This window comes from Dendrobates tinctorius, unplaced genomic scaffold (genome assembly GCF_039654945.1).
Source record: "Dendrobates tinctorius isolate UK_male_01 unplaced genomic scaffold, ASM3965494v1 ptg000011l, whole genome shotgun sequence".
Taxonomy (NCBI): domain Eukaryota; kingdom Metazoa; phylum Chordata; class Amphibia; order Anura; family Dendrobatidae; genus Dendrobates; species Dendrobates tinctorius.
The window spans coordinates 93,862,638-93,888,497 of record NW_027361679.1 but is presented as its reverse complement, the minus strand read 5'-3'; the positions used below and the strand labels follow the sequence as shown (position 1 = coordinate 93,888,497).

General features: G+C 44.0%; 1 protein-coding gene across 2 annotated transcripts in view; it reads right to left on the bottom strand.

Moving 5' to 3' along the window:
* CIST1 (colon, intestine and stomach enriched 1) overlaps positions 1–25,860 on the bottom strand; it is a 261,147-nt gene that overhangs the window by 9,541 nt on the left and 225,746 nt on the right. Inside the window, exons 5-6 of one of the 2 annotated variants that reach the window (XM_073544857.1) lie at positions 10,522–10,676; positions 5,463–5,561 (exon numbers count right to left, since the gene is read on the bottom strand). In XM_073544857.1, coding sequence (XP_073400958.1) covers positions 5,463–5,561; positions 10,522–10,676 — 254 coding nt within the window. The remainder of the gene's footprint in view (positions 1–5,462; positions 5,562–10,521; positions 10,677–25,860) is intronic. The other variant, XM_073544867.1, reaches the window with a different exon arrangement.

Here is a 25,860-nt window from a genome sequence, read left to right as displayed (position 1 = left end):
CCTTCATAGTGCAATCAAGTGTCTCTGACGGTGGTGGTGCACACCCGCCGTCAGACACACTGCCGTAATATGAGGGGCCCAGTGCCAGTACCGACGCCCACGAGTGGCCCCCCCTTGCTTGGGCAGGGCCCCAGCATTTGCAATCTTTACCTCTCCCTGCTCCTCCGCTGTGTAGTCTGGGCCGTCAAATCCATACTGTGCCTGACACCGTCTGAGCCTGCCTCCTGATGTATAGACATATATTTTGAATGTGTACGCTATCCATACATGTTATCCGGGGAAACGGTACCCTTTCTAACCTTTGTGCAATCACGTGCAATCCATACTGGGCCTAACACCGTCTGAGCCTGCCTCCTGAGACATATATTTTGAATGTGTACGCTATCCATACATGTTATCCGGGGAAACGGTACCCTTTCTAACCTTTGTGCAATCACGTGCAATCCATACTGGGCCTAACACCGTCTGAGCCTGCCTCCTGAGACATATATTTTGAATGTGTACGGTATCCATACATGTTATCCGGGGATACGGTACCCTTTCTAACCTTTGTGCAATCACGTGCAATCCATACTGGGCCTAACACCGTCTGAGCCTGCCTCCTGAGACATATATTTTGAATGTGTACGCTATCCATACATGTTATCCGGGGAAACGGTACCCTTTCTAACCTTTGTGCAATCACGTGCAATCCATACTGGGCCTAACACCGTCTGAGCCTGCCTCCTGATGTATAGACATATATTTTGAATGTGTACGCTATCCATACATGTTATCTGGGGATACGGTACCCTTTCTCACCTTTGTGCAATCACGTGTAATCCATACTGGGCGTGAGAACGGCTGGCGAGCTGTTAAGCAAGCTACAGCACCTGTGGTTTGCACACGTAAGTTTTTCATTTTTTCAGGAATGACGGTTAGGCCTAATTCCGGAACTGCGGTTGACCTGCACTTACTGGGAAATCATTGTTCGCGGGTAATAATTGTAATCAGTGATCCCCATCACTAACGTTGTTCAGCGGGTTATCTGCACCTGTAAGCGACAAACGCTGGCCTTTTCAGTGTAGCGCACATGCAGCCACGGACATGTAAGGGCATGACACACCAGTTATTGGCCAATCACATGTACCAGAGCCTCACGTGTCCCTCTAGTAAGCCGGACTCGGACCGCGGGGCATGACGGAGTCTCGTTCGTTAACGGAATTAAGCTTGCAATGTGTGCATCTGTTCTGTAGCTGGCATGGTTGAGGTTTCCCAGGTGGAGTCGAATTTAACCGTAGGCTCCACTCCTGGTGGTGCCCTTCTGGACATTCCTTTAAGGTTCAGCTTTGCAACCATACTGCCCACGTAAAACAAACACTTTGCCTTCATGAACGCTGTTTGGAGGGTCATGACTCGTGGGAATAACGCCGCCCAATCAGTTAACCTGCTAGAGAGATCCTTCGTTGCTCCCAAGCATGACATCACACTCCCTAGGAAGAAGGTAATGCCACTGTGGCGACCGTACTCCTGGGGGCGACACAAGTGCACTGATGCCCAGCCACTGCTCGATGAATCTGCTGGTACATTGACCCAGACCACTACATTCCCCTCGCACGCTACACGACCTGAATCTGACCCTGATGAAACTCAGGTTACCCTTCCCATATACAGTTCCATCTTACACGGTGACAAAGAGGAAGCTGCAGATGAAAGTGCAGGTTCGGCCCACCCGCCATCAGACACACCACCGTACTATCAGGGGCCCTGTGCCAGTGCCGTCGCCAACGAGTGGGCCCCCCCTGCTTGCCCAGGATCACAGCACTTGCAAAGTTGAAATACTGTGCAGTGAGATGGAAGATGGGGACGACGAGGAATCCAGACAAGTACAGGGATTCCCTAGCGAGGAGACTTATTTGATTGTTTTCAATGTTGGGACAGGAATTTTTGGGGAGCACTATACTCTGGAGAATGATAGATGGGGCCCACCATACACTGGAACATTCCAAAGGTGGACATCAGACACTGGAGCAGCATTTACAGGGCCCATTATACACTAGAGCACTAGAAATGGGGCCCATTATGTTTGGAGCATTATTTGGGCCCATAAGACAGTGGAGCTTCATCCATGGGGACCAACATATACTGTAGCATTATGTGGAGCTCATCATATACTGTTTCAAACATTATATGGGACCAATGATTCTGTATGGAGAAATAGATGGGCCTCGTCATGAGATGTAAAAAGTGAGGTATTTTTCATTGTACTATACCGCTATTTCTCTGCCGTATCGGAGCATGATGAGTTGTGGTATGTGTTAAAGGGGCGCTCTTTCGCCCAGGGCACATGAAGACCTGCAGCCAGCCCTCCCCCCCCACAACTTTAGCCAAATAACCCCCATTTTTCAGTGCGTAACTTGTATTATGAAGTTAATTAAGGTTGACAAGCTTAAGTAAGAAGAATTGATGCTTTTGGCATTCAAATGGGCACTGTAGGTGTGTTTCCTGTCGTCCTCTCACTGCCGACTTTTATTCCCCATTGACTTACATTGGGTTTCGTGTTTCGGGACGACCCCGACTTTTCCCTATAATCGGACGATCTTGCTCGACCCGACTTTTGGAAAAGTCGGGTTTCACGAAACGAAACGCGACCCTAAAAAAACAAAAGTCGCTCAACTCTACTTATGACTATTCATCTTCCTCTTGGGCTGGTCATGACAGGGATTTGATGTGATGGTCCTTCATCCACATATTGATTGTGGTGTAGGTACCAACAGGTTCTCAGGATGCAGTGATGAGACACGAGACTGAGTGTTGTTTTGTAAAGCAACGTTTATGAACTGGAGCCGCTGGGGCTATGCTGAGCAACCAAAAAGGGATAACACCAATTGTCCACGCAGGCACTCAACAACAATAAATACACTTTTCTTATCGAGAATGCGACTAACCCGGCAAGGCCGGCTATTATAAGCCACGTAACGGCCAACTATGGGTCCTTATTTCCTAAAGTCAACTTATCCTTCCGGACATCCTTCGGTGTCACTGACGTGCCTGCTTCGAGGACGCTGATGCGGCTGTTTTGACGTCGCTGTTGTGGCTGCTTTGACGTCACAACCGCTGGGCCCAGCTGCTGAAGACCCGTCGTGATCTTTTGGGCGTTTCAGCACACAGGAGACGTTGGGGCACAACAGGCCCTGAAGGATCTTTGCTGTTGGGGCACAACAGGCCCTGGAGTTATCCTGGAGCTCGGGCACAACAGGCCCTGGAGTAATCCTGAAGCTGGGGGCACAACAGGCCCTGAAGGATCTTTGCCATTGGGGCACAACAGGCCCTGGAGTAATCCTCTGTGGAGATGACCCCCATAAACACAGCGGGGTTTGGTCTCTCAGAAAGTATTAACAGGCTCCCGCCTCAAAGCGGGGTTGTGTCGCAGTTTCACAGGAGTCACGGTTGGCAGGCCTCGTGAGCGGATTGAAACTATGCCAAGGGTTCCCCTGTATGCGGGGAGTAGGCCTCAACTGCTGACTGCAGCGAGATGGCGCCCACTGTGGACGGTGATGAAGAGGCCGCAGCCATGGGCTGAGGCGGGGAGGCAGTACACAGGATGCCGCAGCGGACTGGCGTGAAGTGACAGCGGAGGCTAGGGGTAGCGGACCAGCCGCAATGGAGCAGGGGACAGCGGTACTGGCTACGGACGACCGTGGGTGGAGAGCAGCCCCTGGTCGGGGTAAAGCACAAATCTCTTGTCGGTGAGTTTGTCGCTTTCCCTCCACAGACCCCTGAAGGCCTCCCCGGTCTCTTGTCTGCCTTTCTGCCAACTGAACTCTCTGCATGCTCCCTGCTCCTTTTACCCTCGCCCCGCCCCCTGCTGCCCTGTCACCTTCAGTTGTCTGCTCTCATTCGTTGCCCCCCCGGTACCGTTCCTTCTGGAGCCTAGATGGCGGTCCCCTCGGTTCCGGTCCAGACACTCTACGGGAGTCCTCCTCCCTACAGTGGCATGGCGCATTGTCCTGCTGCAAAAACCAGTCCTCAGAGTTGGGGAACATTGCCTGAGCAGAAGGAATCAACTGTTTTTCCAGGATAACCTTGTATGCATCTTGATTCATACGTCCTTCACAAAGATTAACCTGCCCAATTCCAGCCTTGCTGAAGCATCCCCACATCATCACCGATCCTCCACCAAATTTCACAGTGGGTGCAAGACACTGTGCACTGTGGCTTGTACGCCTCTCCACGTCTCTGTCTAACCATTAGATGACCAGGTGTTGGGCAAAGCTGAACATTAGACTCATCAGAGACGATTAACTTACTCCAGTCCTCTATGGTCCAATCCTTATGGTCTTTGGCAAACTTCAGCCTGGCTCTCCTTTGCTTCTCATTGATGAAAGGCTTTTTTCTAGCTTTACATGACTTGAGCCGTGCCTCTAGGAGCCTGTTATGAACTGTTTTTGCAATGCACTTCACCCCAGCTGCCATTTGCCATTCCTTTTGTAGATCACTTGATGTCATCCTGCGGTTGCTGAGTGACATTCGAATAAGATGACGGTCATACCGGTCAGTGGAGAGTCGTTTTTGCCCTCTGCCGGTCTGTAGCTTTGTTGTCCCCAATATCTGCTGCTTGACCTTGTTGTAATGGACTGCCATCTTAGAAATTTTAAGGATGGAGGCAACATGACGCTCACTGTATCCCTCTGCTAGTAAAGCCAGAATTGAGCCCGACTTTTCCTCACTCAAGACTTTTCTCTTCAATTCCTTTGGCATTGTTAAAAGTTATTTTTTCATTCCTTTTACTTTTGGGATATTACTAACACTTGTTTTGCCATCCAGCTTGTCCTATTGCAAGAGAATTGTGAACACCAAAGCAAGGTTTTTTATACTTTCCTTTGTTAAATAAGATTTGGTTCAGGTGATCACCTAATCAGAAGCACATTAAGTAGAATGAGGTGAACTCTGGTTGGAATCCAACGGACACTGGAATGGAATTTCTGTCAGACAGGTAGAGAAATTGATTTTTATAAAACTGTGTAGTGGTCTCTTAATTTTTGCCAGAGCTGTATATATGTATTCTACGTGTATATTGTTTTGTGAGCTGTAATTTTACAGTAGCCGGACATGAATTGCTGGCTTTTCAAAGGACACTGGTACATAAAAATCGGACAGCACTCACATGGTGCAGGTGCTGTGCGATTTTTTTTTTTTTTTTTTTTTTTATTGCACCCATTGACTTGTATTGGCGAGTCTCGTCTGAGATGTGCAGCAGTACGCAGCATGATGCAATTTTTTTCTCAGTACGATTTCAGCTGAGAAAAAAAACGCAGATGAGATGTCACCCATTGAATAACATTGGTCCAAGTGCAATCCGATTTTTTATCAGCTTGCACTTGTCCGTATTTCTCACCAGTGAGTATGAGCCCTTTGCCTAATCCACTGATTCCCATGTCACCTGTAAAAAAGTAAAAAAAATAAACAACCAAATCCTTCACCTGTATAAAGTTCAGATAAGCCGTATTGTCCCACGCCGTAACCCATCTCCGCGATATCTGGTTTCCAAGATGAAGGGTGCTATGATGCGATCGTCCACGCTAAAAACAGGACACAATGAGCTGCTGCGAGCACAGTTTACTGTGAGCTGGGATGATGAACTGTGGTAACCTCAACGAGATCACCGCCAGCAGCGTGAGAATTTTTTCTGTGCACGTGTGCAGCACACATTTTATCTGTGCAGCGCAAAAAAACGCCTGACATGCCTGCTGGTTTTTCACGTTAAAAAATGGTCCTTGTGAAAAAACTGACATGTGTGCACCACCATTGAATACATTGAGTCTGCTTGTGTCTGTATTTGCGGCATTTAAAAGATGAATCGCATAAATTCACAAAAAACGAACGTGTGAAAAAGACCTTAGATAGAATTTGAACTTTGGCAATTTAGAAAAAAAATGATCAAAATATCTTCAAATTGCTGCATATTTTTGTTGCCACAAAATGCAACATCTTAGGCACATTTACATGTCCAGTATTTGGTCAGTTTTTTTACCTCAGTATCTGTAAACCAAAACCAGGAGTGGGTGATAAATATAGAAATGGTGCCGTGTTTCTATTAAACTTTTCCTCTGATTGTTCCTCTCCTGGTTTTGGCTTACAGAAACTGATGTAAAATATTGACCAATTACTGAATGTGTGAATGTGGCCATACATTTCTAGCAAAGTGGATGGGATTTCTACAAATCCCATGCCCACTATTTTTTTTCACTCTGCGTAAAATGACCTGCAGTGCGTGTTTGAACATGTCAATTTCTTTTGAATGTACACTGTGTTTTATGAGTGAATTTTCTCTATAGAAATGAATTGCATGCAAAGGATCCACAGGTAAAAAAAATTAGCATTTTTAGTGTGTTTCTCATCTGAAAATGCATGAAAAATGCATGTAATCCACACATAAGTGTATCAATAAAGTTTTGTCAAAGCCAAATACCAGAAAGAATCAAAAACAAAGCAGCTTTATTTAACCCCTTAATGACCGCCAATACGCCTTTTAGTGGCAGTCATTAAGGGAACTTATTGCTCAGTGCCGCTTTTTGTCAGCTGTATGTGAAAGCTGACACCCTGCAGTATCAGACCCAATCTGCTTTGCGTCCAATCAGGGCCGATTAACTACTTATATACCACTGTCAATCGCAACAGCGGTATTTAAGTTGTTACAAGGGGGTCACAAGACCCCCTTAGTAACTATCAGACCCACGTGATGAGAAGCGCGGGTCCTGATGGTTACCATGGTACCCTGAAGTCATGTGATGACCCCAGGGTACAGTGGCCTGTGAGATCCAGCAGTAAGCTGGGTCTCACAGGCTGAGTCAGTGATTGTCAGTGAGACAAGAGGAACAGCTGTAAAACATACCGGGTCTGCACGCTGTCTTCCGCCCACCCCAATGCGCGTTTCAGAGGTTCTCCTTCCTCTAGTTGCATTTACATGCACATTTAACTCTTTGTATGACTGCTCTACGTGGGGAAGGTAGTTAACTCATTGATTCAGTGACTGCACTTTATTATGCACTACTATTCGCCTTACATGAGCTTTTACTCAGAATTTTCTGCATGTATGTGCCTTCTGGTTACCTACTGGGACCTTTATGCTGCCTCTACTGCCTTAGCTTATGTGGTGTTTGCCTGTCACTTTTTAGCCCTGTTACCTGTGTCTTGATCTTTTGTGTTATAACAAATTTTGCAATATAATAATCATTGTCTTGGACTTTATCACTGTGTTTCTTTTGTGGTGCTTGTTGTTGTGACATACAGTGTGTCCTCTATAGTCCTGATGCATAGGTTAATGATATTTCATTTTAAGTACATAGGACATGGTTAATATGTTCTATTATCATGCTATATCATTCTAGCCTCTGGTGTTTATCATTCAGCTACCTATGGGTTCAAAATACTCACTAAACCCCTAGATGAATTCCTTGAGAGGTCTAGTTTCCAAAATGAGGTCACGAGTGGGGGGGTTTCTTTTGTGTTCACATGTTATGGGTTTTTCAAATGCCAAATTGCATTCACAATCTATCCCAGGCAAATAGTTTTTTCCTTTCTTAGCCCTGCAATGTGAGAAAGCAGAAGTTTTTGACCACATTTGGGGTATATCGATCACGAAGGAAGGTCCAGCTTGCAATGTTTAAGAACCACAAGGTTTGAAACGCGTATGCTACTGTATACCTCCCCATAGGAGGCTTGTGACATTTATGGTGATTGTATCAAAAAGATTTTTTTAATGAATTATTAATAAAAAATAATTTTTATGGATATCATGGAGCTGGATCTTCCTTTTGTGATCGAATGGTTTTCCTACTGCACCGCTGTCTTCCATGCTCCGGATTCCTGTCTACATGTGGATGACCTGACAAAACAACTTTTTCTTCACATATGGGGTATAGTCACATTCAAGACAAATTGCGCAACAAATTATGGGGTCCATTTTCTACTAATATCCATTGTGAAATTTACAAATTTGGGGCTAGAACAACATTTTCATGAAAAAAATGAAAATTTTCAATGACTATCTAATGTTATCAAATTCTGTGTAGTACCTATGAGTTCAAAATGCTCACTGTTCCCCTGGACAAAATCCTTGAGGGTTGTAGTTTCCAAAATGGGGGCACTTGTAGGGAGTTTTCATTGTTTAGGCACATCAGGGACTCTCCAAACACAACATGATGCCCGCAGACCATTCCATCAAAGTCTGCGTTCCAAAACATCACTCCTTCCTTCCAAGCCCTGCCGTGTGCCCAAACAGTGGTTTTCTTCCACATATGGGGTATCTGCGTACTCAGTAAAAAAATGAACAGCAAATTTTGGGGTTAATTTTCTTCTGTTACCCCGTGAAAATAAAAAAAAATTGGGCTAAAAGTACATATTTGTTGGTAGAATGTGATTTTTTTTTTTATTTTCACAGCTCTACATTATAAATTTCTGTGAAGCACCTGGGGGATCCAGGAGCTCATGACCATAGAAGGTCGCACCCGAACAGTAAAGTTCGGCGTCCATGCCGAACACCTACTGTTCGGGCACGGACTCTGAACACAGACTTCACCAGGAAGTCCGTTTTAATGTTTGGGTTCCGCTGCCCATACACCGGGTGTTTGTCATGCTGTTATGTGCATGACAGCGTGACAAACACCGCTTCTGATTGGTGGTGAAATCAAGCCCCCCGGACAGACAGCCACGCTTAACATGCTGTCAAAAGACAGCGTGAGCGCTCAGCTTTGATCAGAGGTATAAAGTTTAACTCTGGTCACTGGCGACAGCTGATGGGACTACCGGTCCCATCATCTGACGCCTGCTGCCACTAATAACAGCAAAAACAGGATGGGTATATTCATTAGCTGGCTCCTGTGCTGTAAATAATTTAAAAAAATGGCGTGGGTTCTCCTGTATTTTTGATAACCAACCAGGCAAATCTCACACCTGGGGGCTGCAACCCTCAGCTTTCAGCTTCAGCAAGGCAGGATATCAAGAATAGAGGGGTCCCCACTTCATATTTTTAATTATTTAATTAAATAATTTTAAAAAACAACATGGGAACCCCCGTTTTTGACATCCAGCTCTTTCCACTTACCCTGTAGTGGCAGCATATGGGGTTAATATTTGGGGGTTGATGTCACCTTTGTATTGTCAGGTGACATCAAGCACATGGCTTAGTAATGGAGAGGTGTCTATAAAACACCCATCTATTTCTAATCCTATAGTTGTATGGTAAATAAAGACAGCCTGGTAAAGAGAAATGAATATTAATTTCTCTTATAGCAGCGCTCAGTGACAGCCGCCGGCTTCCAGAAGACATCCTACTTACCCACCAGTGTGGCCCTCACAGCATCTCGGTGGTCCCGTGTCTTCGCAGCATCTCCATGGTTCCGGCTTCCAGCAGCTCTTCCGGAGCAATCACGTGGTGCTGCTCATTAAGGTAATGAATATGCATACGTCTGGTGGACCACATATTCATTACCTTAATGAGCGGCGCCATGTGATCATGCCAGAAGAGCCGCTGGAAGTAGGTACCATGGAGATGCTGCGACTATGGAGGGCACGTCGGCTGCTCAAAACAGCTGACATGTCCCGGAAAAGATGTGGGCTCACTGCCGGAGCCCACATCAAAGGGAGGGAGTCGGACATTGGCGTACTATCACGCCCGATGTCGGAAAGGGGTTAAATTACGTTACTTGTGTTTTTCATTGCGTTTGTGTGCATTTTTTAAATATGTGTCTTTACACTGTGTTTTGGTGGTTTGCGTCACTTTTTAGTATGTCATGCTTTAAATAAAGCTGCTATGATTTAATACTTTCTGGTATTTGGCTTTATTTATTGACATACTTAGGTGTGGATTAGATGCATTTTTGGTATGTTTCCACAACAGAAATGCACTAAAAATGCATGTGTGTTATTTACATGCGGATTTTCCGCATCTAATGGAATTTATGGGGGAAATTTGCACAGAAAACTAAGCACACCTGCAAGAGAGACTGACAAAATGTGCATGTGAATCACCCACCGTTGGTAATTTCTTGCTGTATAAAATAAAGCGCAGTGGGCAGGAGATTTCTATAAATCTCATCCAATGGAACTGTAAGACGCTGTGTTTTTTACATAGCAAAAATATGCATTGTCAAAAACGTACCAAAAGCTCATTGTGGAAACATAGTCTTAGGCTACGTTCCCAAAAATGAGTTTTTGATGTTGCATTTCTGCACCTACTAGCTAAATTAGGTTACTTGTGTTTTTTTCCATTGCATTTGTGTGTGTGTTTTTTACATGTGTTTTTATTGTGTTTTTTTATGCTTTTTTGTCTCTTTTGTCATGTTTTAAATAAGCTGCTTTGCTTTTGATACTGCCTGGTATTTAGTTTTGAGAAAACTTTATTGATTCAGTTATGTGCGAATTGCATGCATTTCCACAGCACTAAATAGCACAAATAGAAAATATAAGTGCTAAATTACAGCTCCCACTGTTGGGCTGGGCTAATAATAGATTATGTAACTTAAAACAGTGTCTTCTTACCATTGGTACTTCATCCAACTTCTCAAATTGTGGACTAGGCTTCTGGAAGAACCTCACAGCAGTGACCACAAGAGCAATACAGAGAATAGAAATAAATATGCACAGGACAGCAATCAGGCCCGGATTTTCTGACAAGTCCTTGGAACCATGGATGCCTAACAATTAAAAAAGGAAATAAATGCAAATACATAGTTATAATGAAAAAGAAAATCATATTCAAACAAGTGAATTAAAAACCAAAACCCAGTATTTGGCGCTCCATGTACATTTGGTGTAAAAACGCTTTCCCTAAATGAATGTTTCAATAGTGGAGCAACACTGCCCTCTAGTGTTTGCATTAACATGCTGCAATTTTATTAATTTTATTAACCCTTTTAGATATAAATAATCAGTTTTGCGTCACCACATTCTGAGAACCATTAGTCTTTTTAATGTTCAATGTTGCTGTATCAGGCCTTGTTTTTTTTTTATTTAAAGATAGGTTGCAGCTTTTATTGGTTATATTTTGGGGTGCAAGTACTATAATAAAGGGTTAATTCCATCTCTGACTTTCATGGCTGAGACAAGAATATTTGCTTCCAGGTCCCAGCCACTTGAGGCTGGTTTACAAAAACAGCTGAGCTCAGTTACGCTATGTTGCTTCCGGAACTTACGTGGAAATAAATTGGAGGTACGGAAACAGCGTAGACTACAGCTACGACATTTAACTTAACTTTTACTAAGATACGTTAAAATACTCAAAACCACAGAAATGGTCTAAAAACAAGTAACACTTAAGACAAGCATTACATAGAAAAGTGCCCACGATGACAACATGCGAGTAAAAAATGGGAAGATCTCACCTGTGTCCTTAGAGATCAACTTTTCAACTGCCCCATGTGAAAGACTCCAGCCTTAACAAGAGCAGTACCCAAGTGATGTCCTAATAGTAGTGAACCTTATACATTACTTACGTGTTTGGGCCTCTTTGCATAGGATTCATCAGTGGAGAGTATCGCAAGGGGTGAATATATCTAGAAACAGATGGCTTGAATAATGCAGTGGCACTACAAACTCAAAGGAGTACAAGGGTATCACTGCCGGCAGCAGTATGATGACATAGAAACATAGAATCGTAGAGTTGGAAGGGACCTCATGGGCCATCTGGTCCAACCCCCAGCTCAAAGCAGGATTCGCTAAATCATCCCAGTCAGATGTCTGTCCAGCCTCTGTTTGAAGACTTCCATTGAAGGAGAACTCACCACCTCTCGTGTCAGCCTCTTCCACTCATTGATCACTCTAACTGTCAAAAAGTTTTTTCTAATATCTAATCTGTGTCTCCTCCCTTTCAGTTTCATCCCGTTGCTTCTAGTCTTTCTTTGTGCAAATGAGAATAAAGATGATCCTTCTGCAATGTTACAGCCCTTTAGATATTTGTAGACAGCTATTAAGTCTCCTCTCAGTCTTCTCTTTTGCAAACTAAACATTCCCAAATCCTGCAACCTTTCCTCATAAGACAGGGTTTGCAGACCGGTCACCATTCTGGTCGCTGCTGAGATCTCATCTGTCGAGATCTTGGTGCCGAGGTCTCAATCTGCGCATGCGCTGCCCCCAGCAGCCATTTTCCCGGCGTCCACCGCATAGGAAACCATGGTGCTGCTCACCCGTAGCGGTGTGCCGCACATCCGTACACCTCCTCATCCCAGCCTGTGGCCTGCAGCAACGCTCCACTCGTGCCTCCTCCAGGAGCGACCCTGGGACCCTGCTGCATTGCAGCCACCACCCCCTAAGCAATAAGATGCATGAATTATAAGAAACATGACCATTTTATTAAAAAAAGTTTTTCTCCTCAAAATTTGGGGTGTGTCTTATAATCAAGAGCGTCTTATAATCCGCAAAATATGGTAATTTATGTAATTATAGTCATTGTTCTTATAAAAGTAATTTATTTCATGTTTATTTATATCTTTAAACTCCTTACTGTAGTATTTGTGAAGGTGATAGGTCATATTTAAGCATATGTGGAATGTGCTGGAAAAACAAAATCTGATCTATTGAGATCTTAACCTTAGGGGTTGATGCCAGATTGCGTTAGAGCTGTTTTGTCAGCATAAGGAGAACCTGCATTATATTACTGCCTCTAAATATATAAATAATATTATTATTACAATAACTCTACTCTATGAATTTGGAACTTTGCATTATGTAGTTAGTCATAGAGAGATTGAGGAATTAATTTCTTATTTCTTAGACTTTCATTAATTACAAAATTAATGCCTGCTATGAGCAACTAGCACATATTTTATTTACACTAGCTGTGATAAATTTTGCACCTTGTGTTAGGCCGGAGTCACACTAGCGAAAAAATCGGACGAATGCAATGCGATAAAAAAAATCGCATTGCATTCGTCCCAATGTTATTCTATGGTGCAGCTCCCATCATCCAATTTTTTTTTCGGAACGTTTCCTCCGACCGAGACAATCGCAGCATGCTGCGATTGTCACCGATTTTCGGATTGTACTCGCCAATGCAAGTCTATGGGTGCGATTAAAAATCGGATTATAAACGGACCACAAGTGTGACTTGCGATAAATTCGCAAGACTTCTCCAGGTCAACAGGAAAGAGCATCAGGCATTGGTATTGGATGTCAAACGGATGCTTAGATGCGAATTAAATCGGTTCATCGCCGGAAATTCGGATGACAGACGGATCCCAGGACAAGAAATCTTTGTGTGATTTCGTACTGTAAAAATCGGACCGATTTTTTAATGGTTGTGTGTGACTCCAGCCTTACTCCTACAAGTTGAATTTGTTGCTTCTGATTTACCTAAAGCAGATACAGGTACATACTTAGTAATCCCTTTCTTTAAAATTACACTGGAATTTTTGTCAAGGTCAAGGGGATTTTTCAAAAAATTGAAAACAAAAACACAAAAAAATATTGCTTAACTGTTTCACTAGTTCAAATTTTTTCTAACAAGAAATATTGTATGTTGTAGCCGTATGTTCCTTTTTTGGTGTCTAACTACCAAGCAGTTTAGCTTTTTACAGTTCAAAATTTTTATCAAGGTGAGATGGATTTTAAAAAAAAAGAAAAATAATTTTTTTAAAACTACATTAATTTTTATCTTTTTGCATAACTGTTTTACTAGTCCAATTTATCACATTTATGTACACACCACAACTATACAGATGGCTATTGCTGCATGTTCCTTTCTTCGCATGTACAGTACAGTACTTATAGTAACTAGCAATGTAGCTTTTTGTAGCTATGACTTTTTTCTCAAATCACATTTAAACTCGTGATAAATAGTAGTTACTACACAGCTGACATCATTTAAAATTATTCTGTATAACCATACATAAAGTTTAACTGTTCTAGTAGTATTTTCTTTACATTTTCAAGCTATCTGTTAGGAGAAGGGTACAAAAAAAAATCCACAGCGTTAGATATAAAACGCTGTGAAGATGGTCATCAAGAAAAGGCTTAAATTTGGCACAACAGTGACATTACCTAGAATTGAGCATCTCTCAATATTAATGAAGCAACAAGAAAATTAATCCGAGAGGCTGCCAAGAAGCCTATAGCAACATTAAAGAAGTTGCAGCAATTTCTGGCAAATACTGGTAGAGTCACGGGGAAAGAAACAGCCTTACCAACATCAGGTCAAATTACCAATGCACTGGCAGGATGCAATAGACCTCCATGATAAAGGCAGAGTAAGCAGAGGTACAAAATAACTGATGGAGCATTGATAATGAGATATGGTGTTGTTAAGGCTGTTGCTTTTCCTGTAATATTTTTTGAATTTTTGTCCCGCTATGTTTTGTCAAAACCTATATAAAGTTTGTGCAAAGCATGTGGGAAAATGTGTTATGGTCTGATGGTAACAAGGTTCAACTTTATAATTCCAAAAGGTATATTTTGAGCAAAACCAACAATGTGTATCACCAAAACACCACACCCATAGTAAAGCATGATGGAGGCAGCATTATGCTCTGCAGTTGTTTTTCTGCAAGTGGAATTGGGATTTTAGTCAAGGTGGAGAGTGTCACGCCATTCTGTCTGTACCTGGTTGTCAGTGTGACAATGCATGCTTTAACCCTTTTCTCCTTTCCCCCTAATGGAGCTGGGATACTGTTGGCTGTTACCTGTATGGAGCCTGCTCAGTTCCCTGCCCTGCTTTGTAGCCGTACATGTTTTGCTAGGTCTTTGTTCTGCTGCATGACTATCCGCATGTGCGGTCCCTGGTTGCCGCTGTGGAAGATGTCCGTGGGTTGCGAGGCCATTTGCAGCTGGTGCATGACTTTAAACCTGTGTCTGGGCATGCAGCCGCTGCCACGTGCCCTGAGCCTCAGTTCCTGCACTGATTGTGCTGTAATGGTTTCTGTTTGTGCTTAGGGCGTACGTGGCCACACCTCCCCTGCTTTTATCAGGGTTAGTTTGTGTACTTGAAATGCTATCCCCAGCCAATTGCTGAGGGGCAGCTCCTATATAAAGTTCCCCTGTCATATGGGTGGGGCCGGAGCTACTCACAAAGCTCCTGAATTTTGCCATGTGTGTTTTGTGTTCCTGGACCTCTCCTGTCTATGTTTTCGTACCAAAGTCCTTGCCTTGATTCCTGTTTTGTCCTGTTCCGGTGTCTGTCCAGGAGGTGGTATATCCAGGCCTGAATTCTTGATCCTGTACCTGACCCTGTCTGAACTGTGTCTGCTGTGTTATGTTCCTGGAAACCCTCTGTGTCTGGAGCCTCGAACCCAGTGACGCGGAGTTTCTTGTAACCAGTGTTCCTGCTGAGCATCTACTACCCTGTGGCCCAGAAATCCTGCGGTTCTAGCACCATCATGCTTGAGTTCCTTCCTAGGGCCGATGCCCGGAGCCTGATGACCGCCGTCTGGAACCTGATGACCGCTGCCTGGAGCTTGGAGCTCGATGACAGCAGTGGTGCCTGTAGGTCATGTTGGATGTCCGGAACCGAACGACTCCTGTCTGATGTCTGCCGGTGACTCTGATGTCCTGTGGGTGACCCTGATGTCCTGCCTGCGTTCTGATGTCCTGATGACCTCGTGTACCCTGATGTTCTGCCTGTGTCCTGATGTGCACGTGTACCCTGATGTCCTGCCTGCATCCTGAAGACCTTGTGTACCCTTATGTCCTGCCTGTGCCCTGATGTCCCAATGTCACGCCTATGTGTGCCTCGGTGATCCGTTGGTGCCTTGGGGTCCACTGGGTGGTACCCTTCTGTGAGGTGTAAAATCGGGAGCCTGGCATAGTCACGTTTGATTTATGTACTGTGTGTCTTTACTTTAGTAAACTTTATGTTCTCTATACCTGAAATTGTGTGGTGTAATCAAGTCCAACATATCTTCTCCTTGTCCACATGCTCAGCTGCCAGCAGAACCCCAGACGCTAGTTCCCTAGTTTGCTTAGGCCCGAGTCCCTCTCTGCGGTATAGAAGGCCCATATTGCGTCAACGGGAGACGCCCGCCCCACGTCGTCGGGGTCGGTCGGCGTGGGGGCGTTTTTTGGGCTGGGCTGCATTTGTGGCTGCAGTTTTTTCGTGACAGAAAGAATTATAAACTGTTCCAAATAACAGCCAGTTTTGAAATAAAACATTCAGACCTCTGTTACTAGGCTAAATAGGAAGAGGAATTTCAATTTTTAGAACGAAAACGACTCTAAGCATACCTCCAAATCAAAATATCGGCATTCCCAGAAGAACATCAAAGTTTTTGAGTGGCCTAACCAAAGCCCAGACTTAAATCCAATTAAAAATCTGTGGGTGACCTGAAGAGGTCTGTACTCTGCAAATTCCCCCATAATCTAACATATTTGGAGTGCTACTGCTAGGAAGAGTGGGCAAAGATAGACAATTCCAGAAATGCCATGCTGATAGACTCCAAATCATCATAGGGATACCTAAATTGTAGATCTATTAGAAATTTACTGTGCACCTGATTAATGTGTGCATAAAATTGACAAGTAGTGGAAAAGGCACTTAACAGAATGCCAATAAAAGCAATCAGCTCTATTAGTATTCTCTGGCATTCATCGTGTCACCAAGTAGTGATCTTGATATCCGCTCACTATCAGGCACCAAGTGAAGCGCTCTCCATAATGTTGCAGATCTTGTTGCACACATCAAGAATAAAGTGAGGTGTGTGGCATTTAAGAGTCTGCAAGGCTCCTGTGTCAGTAATAACACTATCAAATCACACTGTCATCTACACAACAATTGGGATCCTGGTGTTCTAATTTACAACACAGTGAGATGCACAACATTACAGTGGAGGTGCATGGCTTCCTTGTTGTTATTATTATTTATTTATATAGCACCATTGATTTCATGGTGCTGTACATGAGAGGGGGTTACATACAAATTACAGATATCACTTACAGTAAACAAACTAACAATCACAGACTGATACAGAGTGGAGAGAGGACCCTGCCCTTTCGGGCTTACATCCTACAGGATGGTGGGGAAGGAGACAGTAGGTTGGTGGGTTGCAGCAGTTCCGGTGTTGGGTGAGGTGATATCTCCAGTAATGGTGAGGAGGTAGTGGGGTCATTGCAGGCTGTAGGCTTTCTTGAAGAGGTGGGTTTTCAGGTTCCATCTGAAGGATCCAAATGTGGTTGATAGTCGGACATATTGGGGCAAAGAATTCTAGAGGACAGGGGCTATTCGGGAGAATTCTTGGAGGCGGTTGGGTGAGGAGCGAATAAGTGTGGAGGAGAGAAGGAGGTCTTGGGAGGACCGGAGATTATGTGAGGGAAGGTATCGGTAGATTAGCTCAGAGACATATGGGGGAGACAAGTTATAGATGGCCTTTTAGGTCAGTATTAGTAATTTGAACTGGATACGCTCAGGGAATGGGAGCCAGTGAAGAGATTTGCAGAGGGGAGAAACGGAGGAGTAGCGAGGAGAAAGATGAATTAGTCAGGTAGCAGAGTTAAGGATGGACTGGAGAGGTGCAATGGTGTTAGCAGGGAGACCACAGAAAAGGATGTTGCAGTATTCGAAGCAGGAGATGATGAGGGCATGCGCAAGCATTTTAGTAGATTGAGGGTTGAGGAAAAGACGGATTCTGGAAATATTTTTGAGCTGGAGGTGACAGGAGGTAGAAAGAGCTTGGATGTACAGTTTGAAGGACAGGGCAGAATCAAAGGTTACTCCGAGGCAGCGAACTTCAGGTACTGGGGAAAGCGTGATGTCATTAATTGTATTAGATAGATCGGGTAAGGAAGATTTGTGAGATGGAGGAAAGATGATGAGTTCAGATTTGTCCACATTGAGCTTGAGGAAGTGAGAGGAGAAGAAGGAGGATATGGCTTATAGACACTCTGGGATTCTGGACCGCAGAGAGGTGACGTCTGGGCCAGAGAGGTAGATCTGAGTGTCATCAGCATAAAGGTGGTACTGGAATCTGTGGGACTTTATGAGTTGCCCCAGACCAAGTGTATAGATTGAGAAGAGTAAGGGTCCTAAAACAGAGCCTTGGGGGAAATCAACAGAGAGAGGGTGGTATGAGGAAGGTAGTGTGAGAGTGGGAGATGCTGAATGTGCAGTAATACAATGGTAATACAATTTCAGCATGCTGCCACCATTAACATTTATGTTGTGATCTAAAAGAACATCCAAGTTCATCTAAATGAACATTTACAGTCTGATGAAAAGTCCCTGATAGTGGAGAGCAAGCACTGAAATGCACGTTACTCGATTCAAGAAAATTGTAATGCTCAGGTGCTTCAACCAAGTAATAAGTGTAATGGAAGTCAATGGAAAACACGAGCATTTTTCCGACGGCCCCCCTGGAGGTTGTAGGGGTCTAAAAATTGCTCAAATCGATGGAAACAGCGCTGAAATGGCATACGAACAGTATGGGGAAGACTCATGGAAGCATTTCTGAATCCCATGTCACTCACTTCGTTTTACACCACTTTTACGGCTGCTAATAAAACATACAAAACCGAAGATAAAATGGATTTTACCGGAAACAATGCTAAGAAACATTCTTTCCAGGATGACTAGTATATAAGGCAAAATAAATAAGAGGAAAAAAATGCTCAATCAAATCTTGGGCTATGTTCACACGTAGTATTTTTGCTGCATTTTGGCACATTTTCATTGCTTCCAATGGTGAAAAAAAAAAACTTTCACCAGGAAATGTAATTTTAACATTTTACTATCTTATCTGGTCATGTGGTGTGTGAAACATGATCAGACACATCCTGTTTAATTTATGAAAGAGGGACTCTGAAAATCACATTTTTTTTACAGGGTCATCACTAGTGTTGAGTATTCCGATACCGCAAGTATGGGGTATCGGCCAATATTCACGGTATCGGAATTCCGATACTAAGTTCCGATACTTTTAGCATATCGAATACCGGAATCGGAAGTTCCCATAATGCTATGAGCCAGTTTGATTTGATTCAGCCAATGACAATCCTCAGAAGTGTTGGCACATCCTGTTAGGCATGTAAGCATGTTAAGTAAAGGCATGGCTGTGATTGGCTGCTGAAATGATGTCATGATGCACTATAAAAGCCACCGCTGCCGCCGCCATTTCGGGTTCACTCTGCTTTGAATTCAGTTAGGGACAGGCTGCTGTTCAAGACTCTGAGGGACAGTTAGAGATAGCGATTTTCCGAATCATATTGTGCTTTACCCAGGCTACATAATAAACCACTGTAGCTTTCTTTTGCCTTTCAGCAGTGTTCACAGCTGTCTGCAAGGTCTGTGTGAGTGCAGCTCACGCTGTGTAGTGTGTCCTGCAGCCACGTCTAGTTGTAGGCCGCTCAGCATGTGTCACTGCCTCATACATATTTTTCTTTTTTTGCTGCTCATTTTTCATTCTCCTATTAGTGTGCATCCATTCGTATCCATCTACATTGGTTGGTTGCAAACACTTTAGGAGTAGACAGCGGAGCTTCTCTGCAGCCTTTCAGTGCTAGTGCCCAGTTTTCTGCACTGTTCATGGCTGTCTGAGAGGTCTCTGTGTGTGAATGCAGCTCATGCTGTAGTGTGTCCTGCAGCTACGTCTGGTTGTAGGCCGCTCAGCGTGCATCACTGCCTCACACATATTTTTCTTTTATTGCAGCTCATTTTTCATTCTCCTATTAGTGTGCATCCATCCGTATCTATCTACATTGGTTAGTTGCAAACACTATATAGGAGTAGATAGAGGAGCCTTTTCTCTGGCTTGTACCCTTCAGCCGCAGCCAGATTAGTATTACCCTATTTTTGGGAGCCTCATCTTTTGCATTGTAGGTTACCTTCCTGCATTGTAATAGCTCCAAAAAGTTTATGATACTATCGCTTTCAAATCTTTGGTCACATCCTTTTTGTTTTTTTGAAAAAAAACCCAAAATAAAGTTCACCAAACACTCCATTTGACAGTTGTGTAGGCCACATTAGCTCATATTAAAGTGTACTCCACACACTTTATAAAATTAGTGTTTCTTATACCTGTTAGCAGCTGTTCAGGAATAAGCACACTAAGCCCCCCCTTTGTACTTTTCTGCCTATCTTTATCAGTTTACCAAGATGAAGAAGGTAGGGAGTAAGGCACGTGGGCGTGGAGTTGCAGCAGGGAGAGGACGTGGGGATTCTACAGGGAGAGGACGTGGGGATTCTGTGCCTGCTGTGGGCACCAGTGAGTCAGCATCCCCCAGTTTTACCAGGCAACAGTCCTTTATGCACAGCTTTGTAGGACCTCGCCGTACCCCACTGCTCCGGGAGGAACAAATTGAAGCCGTTGTCAGATGGATGGCAGCTAATGCATCGACTTCAATGACTTCCACGTCCTCTCAGGGCCAGAGCACTGAAGAGCAACCATCTGTCTCTTCACCACCTGCCAAATTGCCCAGGCAGTCAGAGAGCCCTGGACAGGAGCCACCACAGTCTCTACTTCTGTTCTCTGAATCTGTTGGCTTGGTTGGAAAGAGGGGGCCAGCCAAGCAGCATTCAAGAATGTGAAGAATAGGGAGTATGCAGTGATGCGAAACTGATTTGTCCCTCTGAATCTGAAGAGGTGGGTGGGCCAGTGCCTATGGTCAGCACACCTCAGTACGCATCAGATGATGATGAGACTCAGGTGCCACTTTCTGGTGCATACGGTGCTGGCGAGACTACCCAGGAGAAGCAGGTGTTTGAAGAGGGGAGTGTAGATGATGAGGTCCTTGACCCATCATGGTGTGAGGAACAGGAAGGTGGTGGGAGCAGCTCTGAGGAAGAGATTCCACGAATGGCCAAAACAGAAGGGAGAGGGAGGGGGCAGACTTGGTTGCCTGTAGCCTCCACTTTGGCACCCGTTAGGAGCATTCCTCTTCCAAAAGCCAAAACGGGCGCTCCCAAGACATGCAGTGCGTGGTCCTTTTTTGACACAGTTGCAGATGACATTTGCTTTGTCAAATGCAAGCTGTGTCATCAGAAAGTCAGAAGAGGGAAAAGTGTCAGTAACCTCAATACCACAAATATGTGGAAACATGTGCGGACCAAGCACGTGGTGGAGTTACAAAGACACACTGAAGGCGTAGGCCAACCTAAAGCACCACCTACCACTTCTTCAGCTCGTGTTGTAGCTTCTTCCTCCAGCTCACACACAGCTGATTCGGCTTCCTCACAGGATCGCCATGGAAGAATCTCTGGCACTGTTGTCCAGAGACCCAGTGACATTCCACCCACAGCGCCACGTTCCCGTTCATCCTCACACTCCCAGGCCACTCTACAGCCATCGGTAGCACAGGCATGGGAGAAAAGGCGGCCATACTTGGCAAACCATCCCTGAGTACAGACTCTGAATGCTGGCATTGCCAAATTACTGGCCCTTGAAATGCTCTCATTCAGGCTGGTGGAGACTGACACCTTCTGAAACTTCATGGCTTATTTCAGCAGGCAAGCCATCCCTGCCCTGCAAAAGCATGTGGAGGGAAAAATTAAACATGTGCTACTAAACGCCGTCAACAGCAAGGTCCACCTGACCACCGATGCATGGACTAGTACCCATGGACAGGGACGATACCTTTCCCTCACTGTCCATTGGGTCAATGTTGTGGAGCCCGGTACAGATCTTGAGAGTGGCGCTGTACGTGTTCTGCCAACTCTAAGGATTGCAGGAATCCAGTCTGTACACATTGACTCCTCCTCATACTCCAGTTCCTCAGAATCAGCGCTGCAGGAGCCTGTTATGACCGATATGAGCACAGCCGTGGCCAAACGTCAACAGGCCGTACTGAAATTAATTTCTTTTGGGGAATCGAAGCCACAGAGCGCAGGAGCTCAGGAATGCCATCAAGCAGGAGAGCGACATGTGGCTTGTGCCAGCGAATCTCCAGCCAGGCTTGGTAGTGTGTGACAATGGCCGAAATCTGGTGGCAGCTCTGGGCCTAGGCAAACTCACTCACATCCCATGTCTGGCACATGCTCAACTTGGTCGTGCAGAGCTTTCTGAGGGACTATCCGGATCTTGATGCACTGCTGCACAAGGTCTGCATAGAGTGCGCTCACTTGCGGCGTTCCAGCACAGCAAGATTGCGCATTGCAGCTCTGCAGCGCCGATTACGCCTTCTGGAACATCGCATCATATGTGACCTACCCACCAAGTGGAATTCAATGTTACATATATTGGAGCGGTTGTGTGAGCAGCAGGCAGTAGTAATGGAGTACAACCAGCCAATGGATAGAATAATTAAAATATACCTTTTATTAGATTAATGTAAAATAAAGTGCAAGGTGCTCAAATTACATCGAACATAACAAAGAAGAACACATAAATGGAGCAAGCTAGTATTGCCCATCATTACTAGGCATCCCAAAATATCCAAATGTTCATTGGGTGCTTAGAATAAATCAAATACGGCCAACCTCATCCAAAGGCATAGAGTACATAATTCTCAAGATAATCTCTATGCTTCACATATCATCACATTAGCCATCTCTTATTGGAAATAGGTGTCATACCATCAATCTATTCCCAAATTAGATTTCACTTTTCGGTGGTTGTAAGGCCCATCTAGTTTAAGTAAGTCGGTACTGTCATAGCAATAATTTTATAACTGCCAGTTTTCCTGGATTGATGTATTTTTGAAGGAGTGTGTTGATTCTGTAGCTGCATTAACCAAAAACCCCCGATTAAATATGGAACTAATTTCTTACATAAGAATCTCTGCACATGATTTAAATAGGGGATATTCTAAATGAACTAAGGGAATATCCCTAAGAATAAAAACTCTAAAGGGATTCCTATAATCAGCATGAGATTATATTTTGCTGCTATATGGATGATAGGCGCATATGTAGTGCAACGGGGGCTGCCTGATGCCGCAAGTAACTAGCGCCATTATAATATATAGAATATCACCTTCCCTTTGGCGAGGGCAGCGCTATGTGCGCATGCCCAGTCGGTGCGAGCGCTCTCAGCGTGTGACGCGCTCTACAGAGCGAGCACGCTGATGATGCGCGCGACCCGAATACAGGATGTGAGGTGGATCAGGGACCGGAAGTGTCGGCTTCCCGAGACGCCATGGCGCTAACATTTAAAAGGAGGTATGCATGAGTGTATGTACACATGATGTCGGATGAAGTACAGAACGGCTATGCGTGATACACCATTCAGATGAACCCCAGTTGACTCCCCTGATGAGACTAGACGAAACGCGTCGGGAGATAGGGGTATCGCGCTCACCAGTCACGGGGATGGCAATCAATCAGAGAATGCCCCTGCTACTTGGGTGAGATTGTTCCGTGTTTTACTTAATACTTTGGTGTCTTGATATTGGTCTCACCTATAAGATATTTATGAATACCTGGTGGATTCAGATCCGTTGCTAAGGTATATGGAGGGTATGCGGGAGTATATCTTTATTATGACACATGATATATTTCTATCTGATACATTATTTGTGTGCTATAGAACCCATAGTGTATGCGGCAATTGAGGCTGTGCGGTTCTTATTTATGTTGTGTAGCAGTATTGTGCCCTGTATTATATGGTACTCCTGACTAGGAGAGGGATACGGTTATACCTAATTTGGGAATAGATTGATGGTATGACACCTATTTCCAATAAGAGATGGCTAATGTGATGATATGTGAAGCATAGAGATTATCTTGAGAATTATGTACTCTATGCCTTTGGATGAGGTTGGCCGTATTTGATTTATTCTAAGCACCCAATGAACATTTGGATATTTTGGGATGCCTAGTAATGATGGGCAATACTAGCTTGTTCCATTTATGTGTTCTTCTTTGTTATATTCGATGTAATTTGAGCACCTTGCACTTTAAATACATCAGGATAAGACTTTGCCAACAAACAGCAACCTTGTACGCCTTCAGAGTCCTCCTGGATGGAGAAAGAAAAATGTTGTGAAGAAGAAACGGAGAGTGGTGGTCATGGGGGATTCCCTGCTGAGAGGAACAGAGGCCGCTATCTGCAGACCGGATATAACTACAAGAGAAATGTGCTGTCTTCCAGGTGCAAAAATTAAAGATGTGTCTGACAGGATATCAGGACTCTTCAGACCTACAGAGGACTACCCATTCCTGCTACTACATGTGGGGACAAATGACACCGCAAGAAACGACCTGGAAACCATCTGCAGAGACTTTGAAGACTTAGGCAAGAAAGTGAAAGAACTGGGAGCGCAGGTGGTCTTCTCTTCCATCCTCCCAGTGGATGGCCATGGAACAAGGAGGTGGAATAAGATTCTGCAGGTGAACAAATGGCTACGTCGATGGTGCCGTCAGCAACGATTTGGATTTCTGGATCACGGAGTGAACTACTTATACGATGGACTACTTGCTAGAGATGGGGTGCACCTTACGAAGACTGGAAAGCATGTATTTGGAAGTCGCCTTGCTACACTTGTAAGGAGAGCTTTAAACTAGAACAACATGGGAAGGGAAGCAAAAGACCAGAAAAAGCCATACACCTGACAAATGCTATTGAGAACTCTGCTATTAGAAGTGGAAAGGAAGAACAAAGACGAAAGAATCTAATTAATAAAAATATTGGAGAAAGAGAAACCAATCACAAACTAAAATGTTTCTATACTAATGCACAAAGCATGGGCAACAAACAAGGAGAATTGGAACTACTAACACAGGAACAGAAATATGATGTAATTGGAATCACTGAAACTTGGTGGGACGATACACATGATTGGAATACAAGACTAGAAGGATACAACTTATTTGCAAGAAACAGACTTGATAAACGAGGAGGGGGTGTCGCATTGTATGTTAGAAACGCGTATATCTGCACAGAGATTGAAGCTTCAGAGACTGGGAGTTCTGTGGAAACTGTTTGGGTAAGAATACAAGGACAGAACAATGGAAAGGACACCATTGTAGGCATTTACTACAGGCCGCCTGTGCAAGCCGAAGATATAGATGAACTCTTTATGCATCAGATGGCCAAGTTCTCCAAAAAATATGACATAGTTGTCATGGGAGATTTCAACTATCCAGACATTTGTTGGGAATCTCTCTCAGGCAAAACTAACAGGTCAAGGAAATTCTTATCCTCTCTTGCTGACAACTTTATCTTCCAAAAGGTAAGGGAGAAAACAAGGGGAACTGCTACCTTGGATCTAATCCTTATAAACAGGGAGGAAATGGTTGAGGAGGTAAAAGTGGCTGGGACCCTAGGAGGTAGCGACCATGCTATTTTAGAATTTTGGATTACTAGAGGTGGAAGACCTGTGAAGACTCAGACGTCAAGGTTAGATTTCAGAAAGGCAGATTTTAAGGGATTCAGAAAGAGAATTGGAGGGATCCAATGGCTGGATATCCTTAAAGACAAAAATGTCCAGGAAGGATGGGAAATCTTGAAAAATGAAATTCTCAAAGCACAGTTGTTAACAATTCCGAAAAGAGGGAAGAATAGGAAGCATTTAAGGAAACCAGGATGGATGAACACAGAACTTAAGCACATGCTAAAAAGGAAGAAAAAAATGTTTATAAAATGGAAAGAGGGAGGCATATCTAAAGAAGAATATAATGCTGTCTGCAGAACCTGCAGGGCACAAATCAGATTAGCTAAAGCTGAAAATGAACTGAGGCTTGCAAGAGATGTCAAAAGCAATAATAAAGGATTTTGGGGATATGTCAAAAGTAAAAGAAAAGTCAAAGATGCTATAGGATTTTTACAGGATGAAAATGATGAAATGGTAAGACAGGATGTTGAGAAGGCTGAACTTTTAAATTCCTATTTTGCATCTGTTTTCTCTCAGAAAGGAAATGCAACATCAACTGTTATTCACTGTCCTATTAAGGGAATAGAAGAATCCAGGATATCTATAAACAGAAAGATAGTGAGGAAACACTTAGCTAACCTAAATGAATTCAAGTCT